A 22829-nucleotide genomic window follows, 5' to 3' on the forward strand; every position below is an offset into this window, starting at 1 on the left:
TTACTCCATCCGTTTTTTAATATAAGTCGTTTTACAGCTATGCACGTAGATTAAGAAAACCATTAATTTCTTATATTTTCTAAACAAAAATATCATTAATTATTTACCTAACCACAATTCAACCAATAGAAAAATAAAAGATATATTACCATTGGTCGTACAACATTAATTATTAATAAATTTTACATAGAAAAACGAAAACGACATATAATTTGGAACAAAAAAATTTGTCTAAAACGACCTATATTAAAAAACGGAGAGAGTACGTTTTATGTTATAATTTTTTTTTAATTTTTGATTCATATTTTAAAATGTTTTCTTTTAAATTTATTCAAAACAATTTTTTTGTCAGCAAAACATATATATTTAAATAAGTTATTCTAATAGAAATGAAAGACTAAATTTTAACTAAATCATTTTAATTCTCAACTTTTAAAGTAGAATAAATGTATTATATCTATGTTGACCAAAATATTTCAATCATGTTAAATGTAACCGATAAATATGTGATACTAAACTATGGGTTGTCGAGGAGCTTAAAATGTTTTGATCATCAGAAATATGAGATTTATTCATATTTGACTAGATGTCAAATAATTAGAATGGCATGTATCTGAACTGAACTTTTTTGAAGTTAGGAATTATATTCTTGATTTTCCATTTTAGACCTTCATCTTTTTAATTCTTATACAAACCTTTTTCTCAAAGATCAAAATTCAAAATCGTCATTAACAAGATTCCCAACACATATTGGGCCTTTCCGGCCCATTTAACCCCACATGAGTCCACCTTATGAGTAGCGTAACAGTGCACTGCAAGAAACGAAGACATAGAACTCCACTCCAATTCTATAAAGGAATTCATAGTCAAGGTACCATTACAATCATCAGGGACACAAGTTATAGTAGTGTTTTCAGACTAATATCAACAACATATTGTAACTCGAACACAACATAGAAAAAACACGCTAGAACTCTACCATTCTACGGCTGAGATACCATTGTGTCACAAGCATTCTTGGTAGCTTCTGGTTCTGCATTCTTCAGATTTTCTTCCTCTTGGAACTGGAGATAGACTATACAATCAAAACATTACCATCAACATTTACAGAGACATCCCAATGAGTGCAAGTGAGAAACCAAAGCCATTATTATAATTTACCTTCTGTATCTATCATAAGAAGAACTCCTTTGTTTACCATTATCAGGACTCATACGTCCATAATCTGCTGGACTCATGCGTCTTTCACAAGCTGCTGGACTCCTGCGTCGTTCATAGGCTGCTGGACTCCTCCTGCCTCTGTCATATTCAGGGCTTCGAGGACGACCATAATCAGGAATTGGACGCCTATGATACGCAGGGCTAGGAGATCTCTTCGGACTACCACCACCACGTCGGTCATCTCTTTCATCGTCATCTTCTAAGCCATACTCAACAGCAATAACCTTGCCCAATATTTGGCTGCATGCACAAAAGGTGATGTGTTCGATAAAAAAAAAAGCTGCTACCACCACCACCATGTTAAATATTTGGATAAAGAAAAAGTATCAGGCGGCTGTGTAGCTATTTACCTTCTTTGAGTAGCTTCAAGGGCTTTTGTAGCATCTGCTTGAGTTGCAAACTGAGCAAATGAGTAGTTGCTCCTGATACGTACGTTGATGACCTTTCCATAGGGTTGAAAGTGCTGTTCAATGTCGACTTCTTTTGTTCTAAAGGGGTCGAAGTTGCAGACAAACAATGTCTTTGTAGGCTTCTGATATGACCCATCACCATGCCTGCTGCGTTCACCCTAAAAACCAGACAAGTAAAGAGTTTTTTAACAAGTAGGAAACAAAGTGAGAGAGCTTCACGAAAAAAAAACGGGAACACTATATATATATATATATATACCCTCCTCCCCCATTCAACTGATAGTCTGCGTTTCTCAAAACGGTAATTGTGAAGCTTGCGGATTGCATCTTCAGCATCCCGTTCATCTTCAAAATACTCAAAACCAAACCCTGCAATATAAAAACACGAGAATAAGAAAAATGCGACACAAAGATTGACAGTCCCTCCGGTCCATAAAACCTGCAATGCTGTTGATTAGCCAATAAAGCAAAACAAGTGTGCCCTATAAAATAGCTAAATAGATATATACAACACCTGCATATATGTGAAGGCTGGTGTACAAGAGATGTAGAAGGCGTTTCCATGGTGTAGTAAGCATAACAAAGCACACACAAAAAAAAACATAAATATTCAAGAAAATTCCGAGTGATTCCTAGGCATGCTTCAACAATCTGGATTCAGTTGACTTCCTTCCATCTGAGCGTCGGTGTTTTGTATAGACAGACATAGTCCAAAGTTTCTCTACAATCAGGAAGAAGATGGCAAGCAAGCAACTCATGTTCCTTTTGAAGATACCTGCGACCAAATAGATACTCAATACAAGGATCCTCTACTTCAATAAGACCTTTTTACACACTACTTCACAGTTCAGACCAACACATTCAAATACAAAGCCTAGGCCAAACAAACAACGATTCTTCCACGTGCAGATTATCAGTCATTCCCTATCGCCATAGAAACTACAAGATGCAAGAAACGTGACGCTTTACCAGATTTGATGTCAACTGGAGATTAAACTGATCAAGCGTGCGTGTTATTAACGCCGTAACGTCATCAGGGGTGAATTAGGAGATTACATAAATTATAATGGGCCTTCTCTACAAATAGGCCCACACTATAACTATCGTTGGGGTCTTTTTTTTTCTTCTTCTTAATCTAAAATCTTTCAGTCGATTAGTATAGTTTTTGGCTTGTACTAGAGTTGTGTATAGTTCATGTGAGATGTGTTATAGAAAAATCCAAAAACTTTTAAATCAACATAAATTATGCATTAAATAAGAAGGTAAGGAGTATAATCATTAGGTTGGTCTATGTGACAACCAGTCTGATCCCCCAGTTATATGACTATGACTATATCCAATTTATAAAAGCATTAAAAAAACAAAATGTGTGTTCATCAAGAACTCTAATTTTCTAAATTTACATGAAAATTACAAATTTAAGCTGTTTGGAAGAAGAAAAATGGTTTAAAATGTAAAAAATGTGAGTCATCAAACCATAAATATTAAAACTTATGTACATATTCAACTAAATACTGAGGAAACAATTGTTTTTGTTCATACTCTCACAGCCAATCACAGATCTCCACTTGTCAGTTGACTTTTAAAGTTTCAGATCACGAACCGTTCCTTAGCTCCCGAGTCAGATTGAACGACTGAGATTTCCTGTTGCTTTTCAACCTCAATAGTCCGTACAACTTCTTGAACTCCTTCACCGCCGGCGAACTTCCTCCGCCGCATAAAGGCCCACTCGTATCTCCTTCGTAATCTTCCGACGACGCTCTTTCGTGAAACAACCGTCTCGTACTCGCCGGAGTTCCCCTCCGATCACCGTCCGTTTGCAACGCGTTGATCACCGATTTAAGCGCACGGCTCGGCGAGTTTCTGTTGGCGATCATCAGTTCTCCGATCTCGGCGGGGCTTAGAGACGCACCGTCTCGGAATATGCCTTCCACTTGAGGGAAGAGCTTGTGCTCCTTCAACCCCAAGTAGCTGCTCGCCAACGCCTTAAACGCCGTGAAATCGCATAACGGAAAATGGATGTGAACGTCGACCCGACCCGGACGGAGCACCGCCGGGTCGATCTGCTCCTTAGACGTCATGGTGAAGACCATGATCCGTTCATCCGCGGCGCATGAGCTGAGAATCCCGTCGGTGAAATTCAAAACACCGGAAACGCTCAGAGCCGTTGATTTAACCGAGAGGAACCGATCTAGATCCTCGATGACGATCACGGATCGACACGTGGTTTGTAACAGAATCATCTTGAGATCCGAGTCGTCTTCTACTTTGGATAGATCTATATCGTACACATCGTAGTTTAGAAAACTAGCCATCGCCGCCACGAAGCTTGATTTTCCGGTGCCGGAAGGTCCGTAGAGAAGGTAGCTCCGTTTCCACACTCGTCCGAGTCGATTGTAAAACTGTTTCCCTTTGAGAAACGATTCGAGATCGGACTTCACTTTGTCCTTCAGATCCGCCTCCATGGCGATGTTATCGAAGGTGCAAGGGTGAGTAAACGGAATCGATCTCCATCTCCCGATCTTCTCCTCGTTTCCGGCGACGTTCATGAACAGCTTCGGCTCCTTGTTCCTCTGCTCCAGCTCCTCCGAGACTGTGTGTATATGGTTGAGATAGGAACCGAGGATCCTCCGTTTATCAGCTTTTCGGATCTTCAAAACGAAACTCCTCGAACCGTCTTCGTCTTCTCCGTTGATCCAACAGACTCTAGCGCCGAGAAACTCGTCTCCGATCACCTGGTTCCGATCGAGACGGAGGATGATCTCGTTTGACTTTCTCCCAGCGAAGAGGTTTGTGTAATCCGAATTCTCGATGGAGCTGAGTGAATTCAAGTAAGCGTGAACCCTACGGTAGAGTTGATTCTCCTGCAAGTTATCGTTGAACTCAGGGACTCTGTAGAACTGATAAACGTGAAACCAATCGACGATCTTCATCCGCCATTGCTTAACCGTGTAAATCAAACCGGTTTTGAACAATACAACTCGTACCAAGAACAACGCCACCACCAAAACCGGTATCCCTATAACCGAGTTCCGGAGAATCCCCATGATCTGAAATGTCCCTAGAATCTAAATGAATGACTACGTAGAAAGAATCAGAGGCATGTTTGGGGTATAAAGAGAATCGTGAGAGAACACTTTAGGAAGAGAAGGAAGGAAGATCTTTTTGAAAGGAGGCGTGGCAGGGACGGTGATAGTTACCGGTTAAGGGTAGTTTCGGTATTTTGGTAAATATCTGTCACGGCGTTTTACCGCTCGGTTGGTTTGAATGGTTCAATCATCACTTGCACAAGTAATGTAATGTAATGATGCTTACGTCCACAATTATTATCTTAATCCTTTTTAATATAGTTATAAAGTTTTCAGATATTTTTCTTTATTAGACTACATATATATTACTATTACTTACTGTATATGGCTAGTTATCAATTACTATAATATGTTTCCAAAAAATTCAAATGATCATTTCAAATCATCATCATGATTAAGAGCCTGAGGCTGAGTGTTCTAAACCAACAACAACCATATGTAATTCTTCAGGTTTTTCTTTCTTCCTAACGTCGAGTTTTAGTAATGAAATGGTTAAAAATAAATTGGTTAAAAACTTAATAAGACTACGCATACCTCTTGGTAGTTGATATGGTCGCTAGCTGGATCAATCTTGTTGGCGTTACAATAAGCTTATGCAACTATATCGATCGTGACAAACTCTGAAAGTCAACTTGGTTGGCCAAAATTGTTTCTTGATTTTTTATTTTTCTATATAAAGAGAACGAAGGAATTTTATGGCTCGAATATTCGGAATACATTGGATTTTAAATAAAGAGAATACGTGTGTTTGTCATTGTCTTGCGATCAAAATTGGGAGTGTTTTTAATTATAACATCGATTTTTTTTTACAGAAAACTAGTAACGAATATAGAAATTTATCTAAAATTGATTGGGTAGATTTGGTTTCAATTTCGTCATAATCAATTTCGGAATATATTGGATTTTAAATAAATGACTGAACATCGTATGTAACTATGTATATACAAGTACATGTGTTGAACCTCCAAACGATAGTATCTTCGCATCAACAAATATATCCCATGGTAGACGTCTCATTCGTTGGACACTTGAAAGACAGTAGTAATCATTTGATCTTGACTTGGTAGCCTCAGGCGTGTTGTAAGTTCGCTATCTATTAACCTACGGTTTTGAAGGATTGTCAAGTGTATTTGGATGTGAATATGTGAAGACATAGTATCTGGATTCAAGATGAGGTCCTAATATCATAATAAAAGTTTTTTTTATTAAAGGTTTCCTAAAAGTAATTTACATGAAACGCGAATATCAACTACAGATAATTAAAGTGGTCCTAACATCATAATACATAAATTTAAGATTAGCAGAGTATTAACTCACAGTCATCATGCACTTAGTGTATAATAATTCTATCAACTTCATCACTCGGATATATGCCAATTGACAACGTCAGATTATCACCACAAATCACGGATCTAAAAGCGATTAAACATTTAAAATCTTTAGTAAAAATTCGCTTTTCCGTACGTTATACCTATAATCTAATTACTGCATTAAACAAATTTTTTGCAGGAACCCAAATCAAATCGTTGACAAGAAAATACTTTCAAATCAATAACAAACAAACTACGTAATATATATTACATGCATGAACAATGATTGGAAAACCACGTGTGCATACACTAAACATGGAAATTCACAGTCTGGACGTATAAATTATATTGAAGTTTTTTACTCCGACCAAATAGTATTATACTTTTGTCACATAAATCATATATTAGATGGAGCATCAGGGGTGGATATAGATACCAGGACACAAGGCAATTAACATGTGTGTGTTTTCGTCAAATATACCAAGGGTTTGGACTGCTGTTAATTAGCATCTTGACTATTAGATGATGGACGTTTATTTATTTATATATATTTCTAAATGTCGTCGCTAATCAAAATTTTGTCTAACCTTTAACTAGCAAGTTCATTACTTTGTGTGTTATTTGTTAATGGTCTTGGAAACATCGAACTTTACTCTTTAATCATCATAAGTGCTGACGAACCAAATTGGCCAACCCTAGAAAAAATCAATTAGTCCAAAAGGACATACCTATATGATTTCATCATAAGTGCTGCCGAACCAAATTGGCCAACCCTAGAAAAAAATCAATTAGTCCAAAAGGACATACCTATATGTTCTTCACAATCTTTGATCCTGTATGAACACGTGTATAGACACATCGATGATTTTATTTTTATTGTTACGTAGTGACCAACATGATTATGGAAACAACCAATTATCCTATATATTTTGCTGTCTCTGCTTTTGGTGGCAGAACCTAAAGAGAGAATTCAAATAGCCTACCAAACACCACCTTTAACCTGATGCTACGTATCTGGACAATTTAGGCAGAAGTTAGGAATATAGAGATATCATTGATATACCAAGAAATTAAAGATTAGTATATCGATACTAATGTGGTCCTCAAATTTTAAACCCTTGAATGAATGAAGCGGTGTACATGTCTCAAAGCATAATTATCTTTTAAATTTCACTTTCGGTTTCTTAGAAGAATATGTAAATATGTTTTTAAGAAGTTGAATCAAACAAGAACGTTTTCTTTATTAGTAATGTGGCGAATGAGAATCATCGACAATCATATGTGCCCTCATCATGCCAACCTTTTTTTGGCTGCATGAGTTGTTTCTGTTGAAAACACTCCTGTTAGGTATAATCCAATGTCTTGGCTCTGTAGTTTTGATTTGCTCGGATCGTGTTTCTATTATTGTAAGCAAATCTTTGTTTCTAAATTTAATATTTAGTCGAAAGGAAAGAAAGAGCTCTCTTATAATAATATGTTTAATACGTCTGGTAGAAGAAAAAAATCACATTCACTTACTTTAAGGTGTTTTCATTTACTTGCTTACTACTATGTTGATGAGAATCTAAATGTATATACTCCTGAAACTGATATTTCTACAACATCTACAAGTAATATTTTTTTTTGGTATAGTGTTAAGCTTAACATCTTCTGTGTTGTTTTATTTTTGGCTGCTTCTTCCTCTGTTTCCTCTTTGTAATAAGTTGTTCAATCTACAAGTAATATTGATAATGAAATCTGGTTTTGGATGGAGAAGCATTGATTTTAACGTGACGCCAATGTATTACTGATCACTTGTCGTTTAGATTTTATTATAATACATTTTCGCGTTGAATCATTCTTATGCAAAGGGATGAAAATTCAAAAGTCTTAAAGTCGAAGATAAGGTTGTCTACATGATTCGGTCATCTATTCCTTGTGTGTCAATATATGATTAAAAATGGCTAATTGTTCATTGAAAAAATAATAATTTAGATTTCGATCCAGAGTTTTGGGTTGTCCAAATTTTTATTTTTATTTTGAAATCATAGTTATACATGATCATGCAGACCAACAAAACTTGATACTAAATATTAATTATTAACATTTAGACTCTAAATTTTATGAAATTACATCATTATATATCTGATTGACTATCAAACTATAGTCATATATACTAGTCTATCAAACCTACGTACTATTTATTAGAAATACTTTCAACTAAAATTTTGTACGATTACAAATAAATGCGTATACATAGCCATCGCTCAAAAGAAAAAAAAAAAAAAGGCAATCGCTCATTTGTTTCTTTTTTTTTGTATATAAATAAGGTAGTATAGTACAAATAGATTTGTGATTTGACGCTTTAGTCTGCACTGTGCTTTCTGTTTCTCATGTCATGCATATGTCTATTGACTGTAAAATGGCGCAATCAATGATTCTATGCATGTTTATGACGACTCACGCGGTCCACAGTACACACAGAAAGTCACAGAGATACTCCAACTCGAAACTTTGGCATTTCACAATTTACAAAAGTCATCAAGACATCAACCATCTTTGTTCGATGATAACCAAGAGCCAAAACTTTCTGTTCGTATTCAATTTGGGCCGAATGCCTAGGCTCAATAAAAAAATGTTCTCCAACTAGAATTAATATGAAGAAACAAATATTATGGGCTGTATGGGCCCTTAAAATGGACTCTAGTATACATTAATGCCCAGTTAAATGTTCAAGGATATTGACACTATAGGTTTTATTATTATTTTAAGTAGCGTTCGTATATTTTGACACGTGAAACTTTCGAGGAGTTCTCTTATCTGTTTGGTTCGTTGTTTGTGCGGTTAAGGATCTCTCTCTCTCTTGTTTCTTCTCCTCTCTTTTTGCCATGATAAAATCATCTCTGTCACAATTTAGCAAAGTGAGACAGAGAGAGTATGGCGACCACACTTCATTGTCTCTCCACACTCCATCTTCTTCCTCGCACCACCCATCGTCCTAAAACTCTCAACTCTCTCAAACCAGCCTCCAAGGCGCAACCTCCCAAGATCCCAGAACTACCCTCCATTCCCAACGCCCTCCAGCTCCTTAAATCATCTTCCCTCCCTCTCGCACTCACCGCATTGCCCTTTCTCATCGATCCACAGGATGCAGCAGCAGCTGGAGGACAGTTTGGGATCCTGGAAGGACGATCGTTCGCGTTGATACACCCAATAGTGATGGGAGGTTTGTTCGTATACACTCTATACGCTGGTTACTTAGGTTGGCAATGGAGACGTGTGCGTACCATCCAAAGCGAGATCAACGAGCTCAAGAAACAGGTTAAGCCAACTCCTGTTTCTCCCGATGGATCCACGGTCGTTGACTCTTCGTCGCCTCCTTCTGCCACGGAGCTTGAGATCCGACGGTTGACGGAAGAGAGGAAAGAGTTGGTCAAAGGGTCTTACAGAGACAAACACTTTGACGCAGGCTCTGTTTTGTTAGGGTTTGGTGTTTTGGAGTCTGTGTTTGGTGGTCTTAACACTTATCTTCGTACCGGTAAACTCTTCCCCGGTCCTCATCTCTACGCTGGAGCAGGTATTATTTCACCACTGACGATATCTCTTGAGATGTTTTGGTCTTTAGGACTCGGATGATTGATAGAATGTTGAAAATTTGAGGAAAATAAATAATATCCTGTTGTGGTTCGGTCTGAGATTAGGAGCCAAATTTGGATTGGAAAAATGTAAATATTCGGTTTAGTTTTCCGGTTCGGATTATTACATAAGGTTTCTAGAGGTATATAGCGATTTCATTTTATAATATCATGAGATAATATAAGGTTTTTACTAATATCAGTGACAAAGTCCTACATCAGAATTTGTAGGATTTAAGTAGTATATAAGAGATATATGAACCAATTTAATTACTGTCAATTGGTTTTGAGTCTAAATTTTATTTTTAACTACCATCCAAATTTGATTTCTTAAAAAAAAAATCGTTAATATTAGTGCATAGATGGTCAAAATATGAATTGATGGTGGTGGTTGCAGGGATAACGGTGCTATGGGCTGCTGCAGCTGCTTTGGTGCCGGCCATGCAGAAAGGGAATGAGACGGCGAGGAATCTACACATTGCGTTGAACGGTCTCAATGTTCTTCTTTTCATTTGGCAAATCCCAACAGGTTTTGATATCGTCCTTAAGGTCTTTGAGTTCACCAAATGGCCTTAAACCCTTCACTTGTTGTGGTCTCTTCCGCTTTTGTTTTTGTCTTTTTCTTGTCTTTACAGTTCTAGTTGTTGGACTTGTAATGAGTCTTGACTATATATATTGCAAAGTCTTATGCAACTTTTTTTGTGTGTTTGTAAATGCTGAATTGTAAGAATCGTGAGTGCATACTGATATGATATATGGCTCAACAACACTCTTAGACATGTGTTTTCAGAGTTTTAATTTCTGCTGTAATGGTTTTATCAATGTACAAGAATTTACGTACTTTGACTGATAAAATATTTAAACTAAAATTAGTCTCTTATACAACAGGAATATTAACAACATAAGTGGGTCGAATTTGTGGAAGCCAAAATTCTAGTTTTGCTTTTTAAGTTTGGCATTTCACTGTATTTTATACTCTCTGCCACAATTCGAATTTTCACCCTTAAAATAAGATAAGGCGAACAAAAAGTGTAACGTAAAGAATATATATATTAGTTTTTAATACAAAATTACAATGAGCAAATAAATAAAATGATTTGAATGAAAACTATTGATACCAATCGTAATATGTGGGTTTTGAAAGCTGCATCTGATACCTTCTCGTACATTATTAATATATGTTTTGGTAAACTACATAATTAATCTATTTCTAAATAACACCACAAAGCATGTATAAAGGACCAAATCCCATACCTAAATCCCAAAACCGTTGCATTATTAAAACTAAATATCATAATTAACAAAACCAACTAATGTCGAATCCATCGGGTCGTTCCTGGTACCGTTTCTCTGGCGTCGTCCGGCAAACACAAAACTCTTCACGCGACCCATCTCCTCCCCGCCACGTCATCAAACCACCACGATCTCCGCCTGCTCCGCCTTCACCTCCTCCGCTGCCTCAACCGCTGTCCACATCATTACGTCCACCACCAAAAGAAGTGCAAGAGCCTAAACCGAGTCCGGTTACATCTTCACGGTCTATAAAACACGAACCAGCTAAGCCTAGGGACGAGGGAGAGGTCACTCATCAGAAAAGCATTCTTTCGGAGAAAACAAACCTCGTCCACGGTTCAAACGAGGAGCAGCAACACGAGTCTGATGACGTTATTATGGGTACACAAGGCGTCATAACCATTTCAGGTGAAAACAAAGGAGCTGTGATGGAGATTAAACGGTCACCGATAAAGACACATGGCGTCGGGAAAGGAGAGGATAATAGGTCAAACAACTCAAAGAAGCATAACGATAATATTGGTGGAAATCTACCGATTGATGGTTTTGTAAACAGTAACGTTCAGATAGTAAATGGCTCTGTCGTCTACAACTCCTCGGAGACTCATCATGATCCTGGCGTTCATCTTAGCCTCTACTGGAAACCTAACTCTGGCAATGGTTTAATTGTTAAAGACCATGGAAACGGCTACAACAGCTCAATCAACTAAATCTATTAAGAAAAAATATTGAAGAAAAACTTAAACGACTTACACAATTGATACATTGTGATTCTCATAAACAATAATGATTTTTTATTATTTCTGCATTTCTAATAATTTGATATAATACTTTGTCTACGCTGGTCCATGTATATAAGTGTGAGTGCTTCCGTTGATAAGCCTAAGTAATATGTAAGACTATCATTAATGGTTTCTATTATTCTACACTCTCTTTTCCTTTTTAACACTTCACGTCATATTTTCTTTCTTTCATCTAATTCTTCAACATTTATTTCATTTCTAATTTTTACACTAATTTTGTTTAATAAAATTCAACACACTATCCTACTATTTTCAATTCATTTTTATCTTTTATAATTTACAATTACATATTAATAATAATGTTGATTATGATTAACTTAAAGAACTAAAATGACATAATTTAAAATAAATTTAATTTAATTTAATTTTGTATTTCTATTCTTGGATAAAGAAAAATTAATAATACTAAAATTAGTATTACTAAAACAAATAAAATTACGAAACTTCAAATACAAACATACAAAACAACAAATAAAACACATAACTTAAAATTAGAAAAAAAAAATTATACCAAATCAAACAAAACAAGTGTCTATTAATAGAAAATAAATTTTTATGAATTTTGAGATAAAAAACTTCAAATTTTAAATAAATTTGTTAGAAATAATTAATGTCGAATAATTAGAGTAGAGTAAAAAAAATCAAAAATCAGAAACATCTAATACAAAATAGACATCTAGCTTTATGGAACCTTTGTTCAAAAAAAAAAAGCTTTAAGGAACCTTTTTTTTTTCTTTTAACATGTTGAATAAATTCAATTAGTTGAATGTCACGTCATTGTTTAATTTTTTTCAACAACTTCATTGTAAAAATCAAGTAGTTTAATCATTTATTCAACATGTCCATTGCACATAGTCTAAATGGTCTTGGGTTTTCAGAAGTTCTCATGTACAAAGTTAAGCTAAATCATTTGTGTTGTATGGATACTAATTGGTAAATGTGTTACCGCTGATTTAACTTAACTTATTGTTGTAGCTCATACTGTTCAAACATGTTATCAATAATGAACTTTTAATCTTACATAAGTTTTAGTTGAGTGATATTGTGTTAACTTTTGAGTTATATCTGTTGAAAAAATATAACTCCTTTCTACATAGTTATATTTATATGCTATCAAAGAATCGATCAATATATTCATATGTTACCAAATAAAAATAATCCATCAGTATATATATGATAAACAATTTTAGCCAATCTTGTTGTAATTTGTAAGTCAGCATGTGTCAAGTCGTCGACGTAGTGAAATTGATGTAACAGAACAGGACAATTTATTTAATCTACATGACGCCATTAAGAAGATGCTACATAAGAAATCTTTATAGATACTTATCCAATTTTTTAGATCTTTCAATAGTGTATATGATTAGACCACAATTAATTCAAATCTTGTCAGATTTTGTTCTTTCCCATTGCTTATGTGCCTACTCCTTATTAGATTATAAATACCACCACTCTTTAATAATTCATGTGTCACAATCTTCTTATACTATATATTATAAATACCACCACTCTTTAAACTATATAACTCTAGTTATAAATATTTGTATGCTCGAAAAGTTCAAAACAAAAAATATGTAGGTTAGACCACACACTTTAAAAGTGATTTCAGTCAATATTCTTCTCATATTTAAACAGCATATTATTTTATTAAAATTCGATTATTGTTAAGTTGCCAATTTTAGAAAGGCGACGAGTGTATATTAATTAGTTTGTCTGATCAATGAAATTAAAAGTGTGAGCAATAAATTAGGGTTTTCCAGTGTTGCTATATTTCTCAGATCATTCTCCTAAATAGATGTTTAGTAGATTTAGGCAAGTTATAAAGGCCTGTAGGTTATTTTACTTTTCTTGATTAATTGTTAGTCGGTGAAAATGCTCTACTTTCCACAAATGGAGTCTTTTAGCAGCCGCAATATCGAAGGAGAGTTCTAGTGGATCATGCACTGCAAATTACTTTCACCTAAGAACTCGCCACTTTTCCGATATGCCTGTACAACCACAACGCCTGAAGAAATAAACACACTAAAAGGGGACTGGTAGACGCTTTAAGGACATTTTACCGACTTAATTTTCAACATATCTAGAACCGTAGAAACACCACTTTCATAGGATACCAGTCCGCATACAGGGGCTATGCGTCCCTGAAATGTTGAGGGGTATAAACATTTTAATAAGGCTTTAACAAAAAAAGTTTTTTTTTACAAATTTGGGAATCTTTTTTTTATATATTTTTTTGAAAAATATTTAAAGATCATAGTTTAATTATTCACTTCGCTATGTTCTAAACCAAAACCAGCAGAAAAATAATATTAAACAGCGATCTCGACCGAGGACTTAGCCAGAGGTCTACAAGAGTCGAAGAGAAGGGGAAAATTAGCTAGTAATCTTTTGAAAAACTTAACTTTTGGAATCATTCGTCCTATATATTTATAAAAACGCGTTGTAAAGTTCTTGTAATGAAACGGGACCAATATAAGAGTCTCCCAATATAATTTACGATTTGCCATTAAAAATAAAACAAAAGAGAGCGTATGTCAAATCTGCAACTTTTATAAAGTCGAATCTTATATATTTTTGGCTGTGGAAAAATGTGGAAAACAACCCCTTAGGTTTCTTTGCTAACTTTTAACAAATATCTCTTTTTCACATAAAGCATCGATCGATAATTTGAAACTTTAAGGATGTAGTCATGTAGAGAATTTAAACATTCTCCGAATATATATAACTTGTTTCATTATCATGAATTGGTATTAGCCTAATGAATCCACCATCTCCAATATTGTTATGTGTCTTGTCGGAATAAAAGCTTAATTAAAATAAATACATTATTGACGAGAATGGGTTTTGTTTATCTGCATGATCAGTGGAGGAAAGAGTGATATAATTTTTGCATGCAATCGGGGATGTGTTCGCGTTCAAGCAAATAACGTTTCCCAAAATTACGGAGTTATTATTAACCCATATTATTAATTATGTTTACAAAAGATAAACATTCAAACGAGGACATTAATTTGTAATATTTAGATAGGAATTAAAAACCACATATAAGTTGCAGAATCAACTATTGTTTTCCGTGACATCAAGATAGTATTGATTAATGCTTTCATTATATTCACAATACATCACTCCTCACACCACCACTCACGTTACGTATCAAGAAAGTGTTCATAGCCTTTCTTGTCTTCCTTTAATTTTTTTCTTTATTTTCTTTTATGCCTCGCACACTAATTTCTTTTTCCTTCAACGTATAATTGCATTAACCGCGCCTGCCGCTCAGTTTAACAGCAAGAGGATTAGCCATCTCACACGAGAGCCTCAGTTTCTCGGACAAGTCAACAGTCTTTTCACCTGTAGGTGCAAACCACTCAAACTCGTGCATAAGAGTAGCGATCCAATACATCACGGTGGACAAACCAAGATTCTTTCCAGGGCAGACCCGACGGCCCGACCCGAACGGTGCTAGCCTCAGATCCGAACCAAGAACCGAGAACTCGACCTCACCTTCCTTTGCTACAAACCGTTCAGGTTTAAACTCCAAAGGATTTTCCCACACTTGTGGGTCATGTGCTATAGCCCACATGTTCACCATTGCGGTGGTCCCTGCCGGTACACGACGGCCGTCAATGATTGTGTCTGTGATTGCTAAGCGGGCCCACGACAGAAGTGGGCCTGGCGGGTGAAGCCTCAAGACTTCTTTCACAACAGCAGTCAGATATGTAAGAGACGCCACGTCAGATTCTTCCACGGTTCTTGATCTTCCCACGTTCTGATCAAGCTCGTTGTGAACCATTGACTGAATATCTGGATGAAGGACCATCCTAGCAAGAACCCACTCGATCAAGACAGCCACCGTGTCAGTTCCTCTGAATATCATTTCCTGTAAAACCCACAAAAATGTAATTACTATGTTGTTGTCACATAATTGCATTATTTAATTAATTAAAAATTGCAAACAGATTTAATAAAAATGATTTATTGTGTTCTTTTTGTCTATTTTATCGCAAAGTTAAAAAAGACATGTGTACGTAACGTACCCAGAGAACGGCGACCATATCCGGGTCAGATAACTTATCCTGACCATCGAGAGAGAGCAATACGTCAACGAAGTCGCTAGGCGAGTCACGAGTTTGATCACGGTGGTCAGAGATAATCCGGTTCACGAACCGGTTTACTTTAGGTACAAGATTAGAACATCTAGACCGGATTCTCTGAGGATCAAATTCCGACAGCCACGGGAGATGATCGGTCCAGTTAAGTGTTCCGAGTAAATCATAACCTTCTTCGACCAAACCACGAAGCTCATTAACTTCATCGTGTTCATGCTCAAGCTCGTACTCTTTCCCGAAAACAGAGCACATCATGCTATTAAGCGATGCCGTTTTGATCAAGTCACGAGCAAAACAGAGTCCTTCGTTGCCGCTGCTCTGTTTCTCGAGACATTTCACGATCTGATTCGCGATCACACGTCTCTGCGTTTCAGAGCGTTTGATCTGTTTCGGGCTGAAAAGATGATTAGACGCGATTTTCCTCAACGTTCGCCAGTAAACGCCGTAAGGAGCGAAACCGATAGCCCGGTTAAACATAAGGGAATACGCTGATTCCTTAACCGGACGGTCAGCGAAAACCGGACTGTTTAGAATCTCTTTAGCTACATCAGGGTTGCACGTGACGATCACGCGAGTATCTCCCAAGCTAAACGCCATTAAACGTTTGGCTCCGAATTTCTCCGCGGCTGCGGCTATGCAGCGGTGAGCTAAAGCGTTGGACATGAGAGACATGCTTCCGACAAAAGGTAAGCCTCTTGGTCCGGGAATCACGGCGGTTTGGTGACGGCGATGGAGGAAGTATTTTCCCCATGCGGGTCCTCCGGGATGAGACCAGTAGAAGAGAGAGACAGCGAGGCAAGCCATGGAGGCTACGAGAAGAGAGAGAGCGAGATGGGTTTGAGTAAGGAGGCTACATTTGGACAAGAGAGCGAAGAGTAAGCTGCTTGTGTCGAGCTTGGTCGCCATGGAAGCAGAGAAAGAGATAAAAAAAGGTGAGTGGCTTTTTGCTGTGGGGTTTGAGATGAAATTGCTGCCTTCAGGTGTTTATATAGGGAAAAATGGGAAAGTCCCCCTCTTGTCAATTTATAAAGATTATTTCTGAGAACTAAAAATTATTTCATTCTTTATATCATATCTTTTTATATTCCAAAGGGAATGTTGTCTTTTGTATTTTATATGGAACCTATTTAATATTTAATGATAATATTTATTATTAATAGTGAGATCTATTTTATTAAAACATAATCATACAACTTTTTCATGTCTGATTTTTTAACTTGGATCATCTTCTATAACGTATTAATTAAATGTACGTTTTTATAATATCCTACAACAATTATTGAATATAGGAACTTTATCAAATGTGTGTTTTTTCAAAATAAAATATAAAAATATTTTCAATAATTTAATCACAATATCTTTTAATATATTTTCATTTTAAATATTTATATATATATAAATAAAACAAAATATATCGAAGAATAGAATCTTCAAAATCTCATTATTATTTTATTTTTTATAAATTAATTTATTAATTTCATAATTAGTAAGAAAAAACTACAAATCATTATTAATTATTCTAGTTATTATTTATAAAAGAAAACTAATAATTCAATGATATTTATATTTTATATATTTATTTACTCTGTTATATTAAAATAAAACTTAAATATGATTGTAGTTGACAAATCACATTACACTGATAACTTAACATAAATTTTTAAAGATATAAAATTGCATTCATTTAAATTTAAAATAAATAATACAAAATATATTCTCATAACATGTTAAAATTAGTAGACTATATACACTATTTATACAAGAGTGAATTTTTTAATTTAGCTTAAATCTTATATTGATATTTATATATTATAGAAAAATAATTTTAAAATATAAAATTTTGATAAAAGTATTTTAATTTTTAAAATGCGGATCCAAATCTTGTTTATTTTTAGTAGTGATCTTTTTTGTGTGTACTTCATTCTATTTAACCGTCAGTATTATACTTTATACCTGATGTATTTGGCCAATTTGCCTTTGCTTGCTTGAAATATACAAATTACATAATGCAAAACTGAGCTTGTAATTGTTTCACTTTACGGTTTAACCTATTAGCTACAACTTTGTGTATTACTTTACATTTTCTAAGAACCACAATTTCATTTATCTTTTAGATGTATAACAGCTATAGCAGGAAAGTAACTGATGAAAAATGCAACAGAAAAACTATGCAAAACATTTTGAAGATAATCACAAAATCTTTCGTTTTCTTGAGGTTTACCAACACATATTGTGTTATGGATTATGTGGGTGCTGATAATTGTTTTAATTGATTAAACATAAGCCAAATCAACATTTTATTTTAGGAATTTTTTTTGGTAAAGCGAGACCTTTCAGCCACAAGAAAAAAAGTTGATTAAATGCCGTCACAAAAGTTGTTTAAATACAATGAATTAAAGACTATTTATTCATCAATCTATTAGACAAATACACATCAAAATCTAAAAGTGCAAATATTTAAAGTGATTAAGATTTCATACCACTTATAAAACTTTTCATTTTATTAAACAAAACGTAAACTCCATTTTCATTCATGGAATTGATTGTAAACTGAATGTTCATCTCAAAAGACCATTAAAAATGGTTATAAAGTTTAAAACGTATAATGTTAAGAGATATAAATGTCATAAGCCATTAACTTAACTTATCGTGACGGTTAAATAAAACTGGTGGAACTTTGTACTCACCATTATGAATTCATTGTATTGTAAATTATACATAATTTGACTGTTAAATAAAATTAATAGAACTTCATAGAGTCAATCTTGTAAATTCATTGAATTTGTAAATGTAATTCTAATCAGCATTCTCACCTTCTAATTATACACATATATACGCATATATATTATCTCATTTTCTAAATACTACTCCATCCATTACAAAAAGATAAATTTTTTAGTATTTTCACGCATATTAAAAAACTCATTAAACTACCATAATAAATATATCGTTTTCTGTAATTTTCAATTTTCAACAATTTTTAACCAATAGTAATTCAATAAATTCAATTAATTTTCTTGAAATTTACATTTTTTTCATAGAAAACACAAAAAATACTTCTTTGTAAAACAATTTTTTTTTAAAGTTTATCTTAATGGAACATAGAGTATTATTCATGATAGCTAAAAACTCTAGAATTAAATGCGTGTTTAACTATTAAAAACGTTTATTTTTACTTAATGTGAACATCAAAATACGTATGTCTTGGTGCAGGTAATATGTATTTGATCACAGCATACGACATCAAGATTTTGATATTAATACCTGATTGTTATTTCTAGGAAAATAAACCATACAATATGTTTGTGCACGGTTGCAGCACTATATAGTATTGTGTTTACTAGCAGTAAGCGTGTTGAACAATTGAGAATAATATCTTCGTTGTGCATAGACGACATAGTCCATGATCGTAACGCTTTTCTGCATTATTAATCTTTTACCTTTGTTTTTATAAGGATTAATCTTTACCTTTGTCGTCAACTGTTGTTTAACTTTGTATACGTTAATATATATCTTGATTATTTTATTATCAATACTAAATACTCCAAAGCAGATGAATAATAAGGGCTGATATACATAACCGTTGGGGTAACTTGAGTTGTAACTTGTGACTTGTGAGGCAAAGTGAGATTACATTTAACGGTTTAGCGCCGCCATGAACTGAATGACAAGTTCTGCGCGCGTATTTTGTGATACTTTGCATGACGCATCATTATCATTTATCAGTAGAGAACTATGATTTTATCATTTTTATTAAAAATAATAAAATTTATAAAAAGATAGAAGCAATCAAAAATAATATTACATTTTTTATAAAAATAAAATAAAATACTTTATAAAAGACACGCTTCATTTAGTTTGTACTTTTCTCTTATCCTTTTCTGTTTATTTTAATTTCTAAAATTGGTTGAGATATCAGCAGTAAAATTATCCTTACCGACTGATAGAAATTACCTAATATAAATCATAGACGTCAATTAAGCAGGGAATTCGTATAAGAAACTAAGCATAAGATATTATAATGACATATAGAGGATTCAAAACCAGTTAATATAACTAAAACCAACAATTAATTATTGGTTACTACTCCATCCGTTTCAAAATAATACATGTTTTAAGATTTTCACACTTATTAATAAAATATAATAAAATTTAGTTATTAATGCATAGTTTTTTGTAATTTTATATTTTTATATTTCTAAACCAATAAAACTTCAACAAATGCAATTAACGTTTTTGAAATTCACATCTTTCATTATTAGTTGTTAAAAATGCATTGAAAATAAAAAAAACTACATTTTTTGAAACAGTTTTTTTAGAACATGTATCTTTCTGAAACGGAAGAAGTAATAATTAAAAAATTACGCTGACTAAAATGAATAATATTTTAAGAATGAAAAAATAAAATGATAAATAAAGTGGAATAAAAACTAAAATAATGAAGGGTACCAAGAATGAATTCATTCCACATATTCTTCTAAGTTTGAGACATGGAATAAAAATGATAAAATTTGAGAAAGATTTTTTTTTTCATTTGGAAAACATAATATGCAGATTTTTTTGAATTTTTGTTCACCACAATTGATAGATTTATTTTGGACCTAATAATATAATAAATCATTCCCAATAATTTTTATTAATTTGGATTAAATCTTTAACAAGTGTTTTAAATACTTAAACTTTGACTAGTTCTTTGATTATTTATTTAAGTAGCCTAATCTGTTCACACTTTCTACCTATTTTTATTCATCGAAGACGTGGGGGGCAATCAATAACTACAACAATGATTTGTTAACATCTGTCCGTTTATATAGTCTTTTATATTATTACTATATAGAATAAGAAAACTTTAATACGAAATTACTATAATTATTTGAAACAAGTTTTAAAACTCTATGTGTATCTAAATTTGGCATTAACTTATCTAGGAGATAGTGGTCCGATAATTTATATATCGGTCCACCACGTTGTCACATTTCCGACGTCCTAAAAGATTTATAAAAGTTTCAAAAAAGAGATTTATCAGACAATTATAAAACAGTACATATAATAACCCGATAATCAATATATCGTTGTCCAATACATTCCACATTTCCGACGTTCTAAAAGATTTATTAGACAATAATAAAACACTAGAATATAATAAAACTCAAAATGTCAATTTTCGTCAAGTTTGTTATATTTTCTTTAGACCGACGCTAGACCATATCCGCTAATTATGCTCAAGTTCAAATTATAAAGGGGTCTCAACAATTGTAATTCAAAAACGAGTAAAAATTAGAAAGCGACATTTAATAAAATGCAAGAAAAATAGATATCTAATTGGATTTTAGTATATTCGTATATCCAGAGAGAGATTCTAAACTTAATAGTTTTTTGAAAGAACATCCTTATTATTGTATAAACGACCATAGCTTAGCTCGTAAATAAAAAATCCGACAAATATGTTATATATATACGTATATAATAATTTAAGCAAATTGCCTTTTAATTAGATGTTAAACAGACGCCCTAACGTGACAAAAAAAAAACAGACGCCCTAAAAACAAAGGGTTAAGACATAATAATTGACAAATAGACAACTTTAATCATAAAGAACCATGTATTGACTTTTAGGTAAGAGTTTAAGACACAAATTGACTTTGTGGCCGTGTGAAGACATTCCTTCAAATCATGAATAGATTATATTCTTTGGTTGCGATACGGTGGAGCTTGGTGTAGTGCACACAGCTGCGCACCTCCTAATTAACAACCGTTAAATCTCGTTAATAAACTCGACAATCACGAACATCTACTCCTTTTTAGGCCACGTATAGGTAGGTTCATGCAAAACGTCCCCACAGCTTGATCGTCGATGTTTAGCAGGATGGTGGGTTAATATAGAAATGCACACTTGGCGTGTCTTTTGTGATATAACAATCCCAACATCTTTGAGTGTAGATTCAGTGAAGGCTATAGTTGTCTTCTTGATTAGATAAAAGACAACTCGCATGACTCGTGTCCATCTGCTCACCCTCTAAATTGGCTCGCTACCATAAAATTTTTGAACTTTTAAATTAAAGCAAAAAAAACTTTGAATTCATGTTTGAATCAAAAAAATACTCTAATTTTTAAATATTGATCATTATAACTCTTACTTTTGATGACTAGGTCATTTTAAAAACTTGAAAAATCAACTGTTAAACCCGTAAACATCTGTTATCTCGATAAACGGTGTCGTTTTAAAAATTGTTTAAACATTAATGAAATGATTTTTTTTTACATATGTAAGCATTTAAATCATCTCTTCTTTCGCGAAACCTCAATTTTATAATTCTCTAATCTCTAAATCTTCTAATCTCCAAAACCCAAAAGCCATTAATAATGCAAAAGATGGCTAGGACGATGGGGTTACTTCAGATTCGTCATAGTGAGAGATCTTAAATGAAAAGTGTTAGGAAAGCTACGATTGAACAACAAAATCAAGTCGGTGAAGAAGGTGACAATGAATATGATAGTGAAACTAATAAAAATGATAATTAGGCTGAGAATAATGGTATTGGTGTCGAAGAAGAATTTTTAAGTAATATTTAAAACGGCATCGTGTAGTAAGTTAACAAACGTTTATGGTTTAATAGTTGACTTTTCGAATTTCAAAATAGCCGAGTCAAAAAAAATTAATGAGAGTTAAAATAACCAACATTTAAAAATTAGGGTACTTTTTGGCTCAAACACGAATTGAAGGTTATTTTGATTTTAATTTGAAAGTTCAGAATTTTTTTGGGCAATTTTCTCCGTTATTAACTGTTAATTAGTTGTTAATGCCGTCTATCAACGGTCAGGATTGTCTGATCAAGTATGAGAGGCTTCTAACCGTTGATCTAATAGTTAACAGCTACTAATTAAAGTTTTGTGTTCATCTACTTTGTCATGTTAAGGTCTTTCTAAAAACTCAAATTTTATAGAATTTTGTTCCCTTTGCCGACTCAAAATTTATATGTCCA

The 22829-nt window shown here is 33.7% G+C and overlaps 5 protein-coding genes across 5 annotated transcripts; 2 read left to right on the top strand and 3 right to left on the bottom strand.

Annotated features, from left to right (window-relative positions):
- Positions 1-277: 277 nt before the first annotated feature.
- On the bottom strand, positions 278-2866 carry LOC106363658 (serine/arginine-rich splicing factor RS31). Its single transcript, XM_048741361.1, has 5 exons — positions 2146-2866; positions 1891-2000; positions 1572-1789; positions 1162-1461; positions 278-1075 (listed from the first exon to the last, which is right to left on the bottom strand). The coding sequence occupies exons 1-5, from the start codon at positions 2207-2209 to the stop codon at positions 1006-1008; spliced, it is 762 nt and encodes a 253-aa protein (XP_048597318.1). The 5' UTR covers positions 2210-2866; the 3' UTR covers positions 278-1005.
- A 360-nt stretch (positions 2867-3226) lies between these two features.
- LOC106368489 (probable mitochondrial chaperone bcs1) lies at positions 3227-4678 on the bottom strand. Its single transcript, NM_001316246.1, is given in 1 exon segment — positions 3227-4678. A coding segment is annotated over 1 exon segment (1452 nt).
- A 4130-nt stretch (positions 4679-8808) lies between these two features.
- Positions 8809-10484, top strand: BNAA09G55550D. The gene is made up of 2 exons (XM_013808466.3): positions 8809-9586; positions 10042-10484. Exons 1-2 carry the CDS (start codon positions 8947-8949, stop codon positions 10218-10220), a joined length of 819 nt encoding a protein of 272 aa, XP_013663920.1. The 5' UTR covers positions 8809-8946; the 3' UTR covers positions 10221-10484.
- A 473-nt stretch (positions 10485-10957) lies between these two features.
- On the top strand, positions 10958-11647 carry LOC106363659 (ENHANCER OF AG-4 protein 2). The gene has a single exon (XM_013803368.1). The coding sequence runs from the start codon at positions 10958-10960 to the stop codon at positions 11645-11647; it is 690 nt and encodes a 229-aa protein (XP_013658822.1).
- A 3079-nt stretch (positions 11648-14726) lies between these two features.
- Positions 14727-16828, bottom strand: LOC106368491 (cytochrome P450 78A9). The gene is made up of 2 exons (XM_013808467.3): positions 15775-16828; positions 14727-15617 (listed from the first exon to the last, which is right to left on the bottom strand). Exons 1-2 carry the CDS (start codon positions 16750-16752, stop codon positions 14997-14999), a joined length of 1599 nt encoding a protein of 532 aa, XP_013663921.1. The 5' UTR covers positions 16753-16828; the 3' UTR covers positions 14727-14996.
- Positions 16829-22829: the final 6001 nt, after the last annotated feature.

Source organism: Brassica napus, chromosome A9 (genome assembly GCF_020379485.1).
Source record: "Brassica napus cultivar Da-Ae chromosome A9, Da-Ae, whole genome shotgun sequence".
Taxonomy (NCBI): domain Eukaryota; kingdom Viridiplantae; phylum Streptophyta; class Magnoliopsida; order Brassicales; family Brassicaceae; genus Brassica; species Brassica napus.